The sequence below is a fragment of the Triticum aestivum genome, chromosome 1D, assembly GCF_018294505.1.
Source record: "Triticum aestivum cultivar Chinese Spring chromosome 1D, IWGSC CS RefSeq v2.1, whole genome shotgun sequence".
NCBI classification, from domain to species: Eukaryota; Viridiplantae; Streptophyta; class Magnoliopsida; order Poales; family Poaceae; genus Triticum; species Triticum aestivum.
In genome coordinates, this window is record NC_057796.1 from 359,694,994 (window position 1) to 359,705,024 (window position 10,031).

At 47.3% G+C, this 10,031-nt stretch overlaps 2 protein-coding genes across 2 annotated transcripts; one reads left to right on the forward strand and one right to left on the reverse strand.

Annotated features, from left to right (window-relative positions):
* Window positions 1-1,642: 1,642 nt before the first annotated feature.
* Window positions 1,643-4,368, forward strand: LOC123182069 (uncharacterized). The gene is made up of 3 exons (XM_044594520.1): window positions 1,643-1,968; window positions 2,651-2,796; window positions 3,477-4,368. The coding sequence occupies exons 1-3, from the start codon at window positions 1,725-1,727 to the stop codon at window positions 4,161-4,163; spliced, it is 1,077 nt and encodes a 358-aa protein (XP_044450455.1). The 5' UTR covers window positions 1,643-1,724; the 3' UTR covers window positions 4,164-4,368.
* Window positions 4,369-7,176: 2,808 nt separating this feature from the next.
* Window positions 7,177-7,973, reverse strand: LOC123182070 (ethylene-responsive transcription factor ERF019-like). Its single transcript, XM_044594522.1, has one exon. The coding sequence runs from the start codon at window positions 7,826-7,828 to the stop codon at window positions 7,268-7,270; it is 561 nt and encodes a 186-aa protein (XP_044450457.1). The 5' UTR covers window positions 7,829-7,973; the 3' UTR covers window positions 7,177-7,267.
* Window positions 7,974-10,031: the final 2,058 nt, after the last annotated feature.

Here is a 10,031-nt window from a genome sequence, read left to right on the forward strand (position 1 = left end):
GGAGTTGGAGATAATTACTGGATATGCCACCGCCAAGTGACAGGGGGCAGCGTACCGGTTCGCTCGTCATGTCTTTCTCCCCGATACTTTGCTATTCTGATCGAAACGTGGCCTGCCTTTCCTTCGAATGGGCCTGAAGCAAGTTTATTGGGCTACCAGCCCAACTAAACTAACTGGAAGTGGAGCTGACCTCCCGAACGTTTTCTTTGGAGCCAGTTTTTCTACGAGAAGCAGGATTTGGCAGGAGAAGCGGAAGCTGGCTATTTGGAGGAGTTGGAGAGGATCCGAACGGAGCCTAAGAAAACTCATTAGATGCAATTGCCACGTGCACCCTTTCCACCGCCGTTCACACATAGAAGTTTTGATTCATCAACGATATCTTACACAAAAATTTCGATAATTTTAGATGTTGAAGGGATCTCATCCGGCAAATTCTACTCTATACAGAAATAAACTCGACGAAAATAGTTTCAATCAATAGGAGTGGACAAATAAAGAGTTTATCTGGGAAAGGATAGTCACGGGGATTGTGAACTTTGTTTAGTGAACTCTGCTCGTGGGTTCTGATTCCTGGTAGATTCAGAGGTGTGATTGTTGTAATAGTGGAAATGTTGGAACAATGCATGTTTCAAGAATGTTTATCCTTATGATATTAGTAATGTTATCACTAGAGTTGCTTATTCGATTGAGTTCTTGGAATGGGTTACAAAGACGAGGACTACAAGACACACAAGCCAAAGGTGCAAATTTGTTGCTGCGGGTGGCTGCTGAAGCATATAGCAGAAAGAGAGATTGGGCGTTGATGGTGCGCATGATCGCCGATTGCTGCTCTTGGATGTCGCTAAAATGATTATTATTGTGCTAGTAGATTTTTAGGGTTGTAGTATTCTTATATGCGAAATTGCCCTTCTCATCTCGAGCTCACAAGATCTCGGATGAACAGTAAAATAAAAAAAATCCAGATTTTTTTGTGACAAATATTTAAAATGCTTGCAAAGTTTTATCATGGAATGACAATTGTGGAAGTCGTGGCAAAAAAGAATCAGCACTCCAAAATACTTTTGAAAATAACATTTTTGGAGCATCAAGTTTTTTTCATGTCTTGCACGAATATTATTCCATGATGAAATGTTGCAAACAATCAAAAATTTATCAATATTTACTGGAAAAAAAATTAAAATATTTTTTTTTGAATTTTACTGTTCACCCGAGATCACATGAACTCGAGCTCAGATAAACCGTGTCCTCTTACACCTCATTATGTTGTTGGTTGCAATAATAGGAGGATATAGTCTATCTAGCTTGTTGGAGATGTTTCATTTTGCACTAAGTGTTGCTTGGGTGTCCCTTAGGTGTTGTTTGTTTATTTTGCTGAACCTCTTGTTATCGGAGGTCGCACCAGGACTGTGTTATAAGTTTCATTATGAATATGAAATGAAATTGGAAGCTCTGCTCCGTAATTCGAAAAAATAACCATACGGATTTGGGCAGCAAGTCCATGCGCTGAATTTTGTGGTAAAAGAAGAAAAAAAAATCCAGCCAGCCACCCAGGCCAGATAAAAGATCTTTTTGGCGGATGAAAGTCGCTTTCCACGCTTACGAAATCCGCCTTCCGAACCAAGAAACAACCATTCACTCCACTCGATCAGCCTCGCTCGTGCGGTTCCACACTACTCGCATCTCCACCCCGACCCCGGCGGTGGCACCGTTCCCCTGCCACGGACATGTGGGCCCTCAACATGAAGGCCGGCGGGCCGTGCCTCACGCCGATTCGCCCCGCCCCCGCCGCCCGGGCCGGGAAGCCCTTCGCCGCCGCCGCCGGCAAGGCGGGCCCGTGGTCCGCGTGGCGGAGGCGCGGCCCGGCGGTGAGGCCGCTCGTGGCGGTGCGCGCGTCGGGGAGGATAGGCGAGGGCGGGGCCGCCGCCGGCGGCGGCGACGAGGAAGCCGAGAGCAAGGCATCCTCTTTCGGTGAGGCCCTCTCCGCTGAGCATCTGTTGTTTTCCGATGCGAGCTGGTGCAAAAGTAGAGCCGGAATTGTGTGGCCTTTGTTGTGCGATTGGATGTGGAAAAGCTAGAACCATTTTCGTTACGGTTTGATGCTGTCGAGGGGTTGAAGGCGACTGTACAATCGGTGCCATTTTTGCTGACTACTGTTGATTCCGGGGAGGTAGCAGACAAGTGAAAGGTGGGGATTCGGGTCTAGTTAGTAAAATTTGAAGAGTAGCTCTCCCGGACCCGTGTGCAGTCGAACTGTTCCTGATGCTATTGGCTTCAGATGGAAATTCGGAGAATCGATGTTGATTCTGGTGTAACTGGTGCATGAACCTTGGAAGCATTGTGCATCCTAGGCGTGGTTTCGTGTTTACTGTTGTTGAATTGATCTACGCGTTGAATTGTGGTGTTTGGATGAGCCTTCCCAAATATACTGTCCATATTCTTTGATAGCTTGGCTACTTCAAGTAAGCACTAAGAAAAACACCATCAGGTACTGAGCTTTTGAAGTGTAAACAGTGTACGAGGAAACCTCGGGTTCTCTGGTATTGGCTATGTTAATTAGAGTTCATCCATGGTGTGGTATTTTTATGTGTTGTTGCAAAAAGCGTGTGCCAGAATGGTGGCTTGGCCTCATTTGCGTGGCTTCTTCATGCAGGAAGTGGCGACGCATCCGTTCCAACAGGAGATGGCTCCGATGGATTGAACGAACCACCTGTTGAATCAAAATCTACTGAGCCAATTAATATTTCGAACAGCAATTACTGGAGAGATGTCAGAGCGAACCTTGTGCTTCGGGAACAGGTGAGGGTGGCATGTTTGTAGTAACAATCTGTAGAGCTTTTAGCTTTTCTTTAGGTCTTAATCAACTACAATTTGACATCCACTTACGTAATCTAGACATTCATGATCACCCCCTGACATTATTCATTATCTGCCAAGAAAATAAAGAACAGTGAGTTGATCTTAGCTAGTTTGACTGGTTGTATAATGTATAATGAATCTAATTTTTGTCAATACTAATACCAACATCTTATGGCTGCTGCTAATGCTATAGTGCTATGCTAGTATATTCCAAAGAAGATATAAACGCACAATGTCTTCAATTAGGCGTTGCAGTAGAACATCACTTATTCTAGAAATCTATGCTTTCCGTTATTACTTGATATATTGTTGCTCAAATGTAAGGTTCCAAAAAAATATTTGTGCGAAAAGTTTTGGAGGCATCACGCAAATGGATCCTCTCTGGTACCTTATGTAGTTATATATTGTATATCAAGATTTCATCAGATAAGCTGCTGTTTCTCAAACCTTGTTGCATTTACTGTAAATACCCTTCAAGAGAGTTTCACACTGTTATTAGCATAGAACTAAAGTTCTTGAAAAGAAAAGAGAAGCAAAGCAAGTAGCATCTTCTAACAAACTTGGGTTATATCATATCCGTCTGTTTTTTTTTCGCTTTACTATTTAAATCCTTGGATCAGGAGCTATTGGTAGATCCAAGTGTTCCTGCAGAGTCAAAGGCGTCCTCTGGAGAAGCAGTACACCAGCTTCCTCAGAAGTGGGCTCACCCTATTACAATGCCGGAGGCAGGGTGTGTCTTGGTAGCTACTGAGGTGCTCGATGACGACAGCGTCTTTGAAAGAACTGTTATTCTCCTGCTCAGACTTGGGTCGAGAGGTACCTTTGATGGCCCATTTGGGGTCATCCTAAACCGTCCACTTTACACGAAGATCAAGAATGTGAATCCATCATCATTCCAAGACCAAACAACCCCTTTCGGCGACTGCGCCCTCTTCTTCGGAGGCCCCGTCGACATGAGCATGTTCTTGGTACGTACTAAAGACAGCTCACGTCTGAAGGGGTTTGAGGAGGTGATACCAGGCATCTGCTTCGGCTTTCGAACCGAACTGGAGAAGGCTGGTGTTCTGATGAAGAGTGGTGCGATCAATACCGAGGACCTGAGATTCTTCGTGGGGCATGCAGCCTGGGATTACGAGCAGCTCCTGAGCGAGATCAGGGCAGGATACTGGGCTGTTGCTTCCTGCAGCACAGAGCTGATCAGCGACGCGGTGTCAACAGATCCTTCCTGCCTCTGGACTGAGATACTGCAGCTGATGGGAGGGCATTACTCGGAGCTCAGCCAGAAACCGAAGCAAGACAGCTCGTAGGTGTTGCTCCGCACGCAATTGCGACACAGCTATTGTTGTTGCCAATCTGTACATAATTGGAACCAGTGTACACGTCTCAAGTGGAACACGTTTACGGTGTAAATGGTATGGTTCGTTCGTGCTGTAATAAGCTTTGTACAGTCGGCCCATAGGCGAAGTATCCAGTTAAAACTGGTTTTCAGTGAAAATCTGGAAACTTCCTTCATGGTCCATATGCTCCATTCACAGCTAAGAATCTGCAGATATTACTGCTGCATAGGCGGCTCGAAAGCCAATTCTGCATAATGTTGAAGCTGGAGTAGTATAGTTTCTGAATTCTGGTTATCAGAAGAGCTTGGCCCAAGCAGCCAAGCTCAGGCATGCTTGCATTTGTCAGATCCTTTTTTGACTTAAGATTAGTATACTCAATCATGCTCTGCATTTCCTTTCTGCTGTCTGCTGTCGTTTACGGTCCAAATCCGCTTTTCATCGGCCGGAAAGAACCTTTTGTCTTCTGGAACCTTCTGTCGTGTCAGACAGAAGGTCAAAAGGCAGTGTCATTTTTGGCTGCCAAAGGCAAGACCAACATTCAACAGATATCAAACGGGTCTGGTCAAGTCACTACGTCTAACTGTTGTGATCCACTGAATCCACTGAGTCCATGCATCTCACGAGTGGTTCTGCATCTGGTTCACGAACTTGCTGACCGCCGGAGCCGGCGAAATGATCGCAGGGAGAGGAAAGATCGTCGGCGCCGGCGGTGGAGCAGTACATTTTGGAATCTATAGAACCACTAACTTTGGAGTTTCTACACTTTGGAACTGGTCCGTCCCCTCAGCCAGCCGAGCCCGAGCAGGTCACACGCTTGCAGATATGGAGTAGCAGAGAATTGCACCACCTCCACACATTTCATAGTGCATGTCCCTGTAGCCTGTAGGGAGCGTGCATCCATATTGGAGCACTGAGCACATCGATCTCCGTTGCCGCTCCGCTTTTGTTCGCGATCATTTCAAGCTGAAACAACAGAGAGGTGCGTGCATGCACGCATTGACGCGCGCACCGCCACGGGCGATGCGCATCACGTGGACACGCCGATCGTGCGCTTTTCTTGCAGGTCTTGACGCCATTGACCATGTGTAACATGCACATGATAGGAACGATCTTCCTCGGGCACTCCTCCGGTCAAGTAGAACTGCAAGTGCACTTCAGCGCAGAGAGCTTTCTTCCAGCTCTACGTAAAGTGTCGTCTGGACTCTTTCTAGCCTGCCTAGGCGACTCCGGTGGCCCCAAAATCTTCGCCGCCTTCTCCACCCACTCTCTCCTGCTTCGTCGTCGAAGGACGATAGTTGTTCACGCTAGTTATGCTAAGTAACTCACTGAATACAAATTCCAGAAACTTAAAAAAAAAAAAAGAGCTACCTCTCTGATTTCATATAACTGAAACCACAACGTCTTTTTACAAACTACCAGCAGAAAGTAAAGCATAACAGGAAACTAGAGAACCCTAGAGCGAGCTGATAAATCTCTCGATTTTATTTTTATTTTTTTCGAGAACACCTCGAGAGGGGGCAGGGGGTTCCTGCATTTCATTTAGAAGAAAAGACTTGTTCCAGTTTATAAGGAAAATCGGATCCGAAAACCTAACATTCTCGGCTAATCAGGGAAAACCGAATGAAAACCCACAAAGAAAGAAAAAAGAAAACGAGAAAAAGAGGCACAAGAACGAGGGGGTAGGGATGAGACAAAAGGCAGACTCATGGGACATCGAAAACCTAACATTCTCTCGATTTTTGGGCATCCACAAGTTTTGGACCCTCAAATATCACGAGACAATACCTAAGAAGTTCTAGGCAGCAATTCAAACGCTACCTCGCAACACCCAGCTAGGGCCAGCAGATATAACAGACCAGACTACAACCGAAAGAGATCAAAAGAACTGGCGAAACAAGACCACACCCAAAATGCTTGATCATGTTCATTCAAATCCGCCAGACATGAATCACATGAAACATCTCAATTGCTATTAGTTCGAACATTCCTACTCCCACCTCAGCATTTCTTGTTTTCCCTGTTTTTTCTGCAAAATAATCCAATCATTAAGCCGTCTAGCAGTCATGTTAACAGGAACACAAGGATCAATGATTTTATAAGTGTCAAACACAACACTATTTCTCTTTTTTTTTAAATGTCCAGAAAACAACAGATACACCTAAATTCCAGCAGCTACAAACTATACAAACAACAACCAGTTGCACAAATTGACGTATGCGCAGATTGGTGTCACGAAAAACATCAAGTCCACTTCAACGATGCATCAATTCCACCTTCTCAAGAACAAGGATGTGAGGAGGTGAGAGATGGCGGGATGAGCACCGATAACAGGGCTTGAGCTAGGGTGGATGTGTTCTGAGCCAAGGGTGGACCTAGAGTGAAAACAACCGTACCATGTGGCATTCTACAAATGACGTATGTTTTTCACTTACAATTGAGAGTGTCACACACCAATGTATGGATAAATGTACTTATGAAGGAAAACAATTTCTGACATGGTGTTCTGTGCACCCTGGTAGTATAACCTAGGTACGCCCCTGCTCAGAGTGGCGATCCTCGGGAGCACTAGTTGGGGTAGAGGAACCAGACAAGATCGAGGAGCTCGGGACGGGGATAAACATGAGTTTGATTAGGGGCGTAGGAGGCATGCTCGAATGCATTGTTTTCTTGGTGAAAACGATATTTGGAATTTTCTTGAATCCGCTCACTGTGGACACAAATGTGTCATTCTCTTCTTGGATGTGTTGTTTTGGAGGACCCGGAGATTCCAGGTTTTGTCAAAGACACCGGCAATGAAGTTGAAGACCGTTGTTGAGTACCGAGGTTTATAGCGGATGACAACCACAGTTGGTTGTTGTGTTTTTTCAATAATTTTGCTATATGCATTCTCTGATCTCAGTCAGATTTTGTAAAGTCGACGAAAAAAGGATGAAAACGTGTAAAGTGCCATGTCATCGGATTTCGAAAACGAGCACCTGTACTATCATATATACTTGCTGATTTTTTTATGCCAAAAAAATAAATACTTGCTGGTTCTGCAACGCTATTGATCTGCCAAAGTTAACTATCTACAACTACACTAGCTGCAACATCGTCACGATCTCCATGTCGTCCACACTGAGCTCCCCGTAGACGAGCTGCTCGCTTCCGGGGCTGTAGCTCCTCGTACCAGTACCACCGTATGCCATTTGCTCTCCGGCACCAGCACCACCATGCACGGCGTCAATGCCACCGTCCGGCGCCGTCTCCTGGCCGGGCGGCGCGGGGACCCTCTCGCGCAGCTCCACGAGCTGCGCGTCGGCGGCCATGCCAGCGTCGGACGCCACGCGCTGGACCGACCGTGGCGAGAGCAGCTGGCCCGCGCCCCCGTGGTGGAGGACGCGGCCGTAGGCGGCGGCGCGGCCCGGGAAGTTGAGGCCGCCGCCGGCGCCGCCGCGGAGGAGGCAGACGGCGGCGTCGTGCGCGACGGCGGCCGCCTCGGCGGTGGCGTAGGAGCCGAGCCAGAGGCGCTCCCGCGTCCCGGGCACCCGGATCTCCGACACCCACTTCCCCCACTGCCGCCGCCTCACGCCCTTGTACGGCCGCCGCCGCTGGACGCCCCCTCCTTCGCCGCCGCAGGCCGCCCGCTGGTCCATCACAATGGTCGAAGCGTGCGTATACCGCCACTCTCCGGCGAGGCACGCCGGCGGGCAACCGATCCCTCGCCTTAGCTGGACTCCGTCGATCTCGCGAGGCCACGCTAGTGCGTACGTACGTGCTCGAATGCTGGATGGAGGCGCTTGGGGTTCTCTTCCTGAATTGGTTCGTGCACATGCGTGCGCGTATTTATAGGCGTCGATCGATCGGGAAGTCAGCGCCAGTGGGGGGTTGACATTTTTGGGTGCGAAATAAATAATAAAATATCGAGACGAGAGGCAGCCGGGGGGGGGGGGGGGGTGGGAATTCCACGCCAGCTCGGTCAAAATCCAGATATGCTCAATTTGCGCATGTGGTCTACGGACGTGGCTGGCGCAGTTTACAGCTAATCGATCAGTCTCGCGTGGCGTGGGTCGTGGTCAAAATATTCAATGGTCAAACTGTGAGCGAGTGACCGAGTGTGCTCTTGCTTGATCTCTTCTAGAGCTCTTCTAGTGGTGGGTTTCGTCTTGCCTTCGTGGCTGAAATGCTCTCGCGGTGGATCATTTGCCGGGCCCGCCAAGGGGTGGGGCCGAGGGCCAAGAGGGAGATGAAACAGCAAGGACCTGACTGTGATGTCGGCCGCTCCGGGCGCCGGTGCAACCAGGCGACGGAGGCTCCACGTCGAATAGTGGCTGCTTGTCATCAGTTCAAGACACTTTCCCCTGCATAAAAAAGAGAGTTCCTCAACTCTTACCGGAGTCTGAACTTGAAAACAGAACAACTTGCACCCTTCATCCGCAAAAAAAAAAAACTTGCACCATTGGCTATTGAAACCAGACAAGTTCGTCCCTAGTTTCCCTTTTGACCGTTTTGAGTGTCGTCTCACCCCGGTTTCAACCGGCGCTGTATTTTTAAAATCCATGAATATTTTTAAAATCCGTGTACCTTTTTGGCTGCGCTTCCAAATTCGTGTATTTTTCAGATTCATGAACATTTTTAAATTTTCAAGTACTTTTTCAATCGTCCTACTTTATTCAGGCCCATATACTTTTTAAAATCCATGAACTTCTTTGAATTCGTGTACTTTTTACAAGTTTGCATAAGTTTTCAAATTCAAGGACTTGTTGAAGTAAAGTATGCGACTTTGAAAAAAGTACGCTGACTTCAAAAAAGTTCACGGATTTGAAAAGTACGGTTGAGTTTTAGCAGGTACACGGATTCAAAAATAATAATACGTGAATTTCAAAAAAGTTAACGGATTTGAAAAAATCACTTGAATTCGAACCAGTACGGGTCAAAACCGTGAGGAATCAGCACCAACACTGGTCAAAACCGAAACCAGGGATGAACCTTGTCTGGTTTCAATAGTTGGGGGTGCAAGTTGTCGATTTCTAAGTTGAGGGACTAAATCTAGACTCCGCTCAGAGTTAAGGGACAAAAGGTACTCTTAAAAATGTTTTTTTTTGATAAAGGGTGTTTTTATTGACTCAAAATATAGCATCGAGGGATACAATTATAGTGAGTACACACCCGGCCTCTGCATAACTATGATGCACACAGCCAAAACTAACACACGCATACAAAAAATCACGTCAGCAAATAGCAAAGTCATCAAGACCAAAGCTATGCCTAGGCGAAAGAAAAAGAAAAGAAAAACCCCGAAAGCATAAAGACAATAATTGACAGCATACATCAGAGCAGTGACCATCGGCGCCAAACCATCTCTTGACAACACAAGGACTACGAGGAAAGTTCTTCAAAAGCGACGCCTCCAGGAAGAGATCGGCGTGCAAGCGTCGCCGTCGGCCGACCCAACCATCGCAAGTTAGATCGTGGGTTTTCACCCTCAAGATCAAATCCAAGTAAACTTCAAGCAATGCCTTCATCAAGGTAATGGCGTAGAGAACGCCACCATTGCCAGGTATAACCAAATGGTCAGACCTAGGGTTTTCACCCCGAAGCTTGAGACTAGGTACCCAAAAAGTACCACCCAATCGAAGTCATCATATGTTGTCTCCTCCACTTGCCTCCATCCCAGCAGCGCAATACACGTACCGTCCTGGCGATAGGCTAATGAGCCATGGCGAGGGCCCTTCGACACAACAAGTCTTTGACGGGGAGAAAGGAGACTGGCACCGCCAAAATCCCAAGTTCGGGATGATCTCCGAAGGCCCGCCGTCCTCGCAAGCGGCAACAGATGGCTAATCTTTACAAGACGAC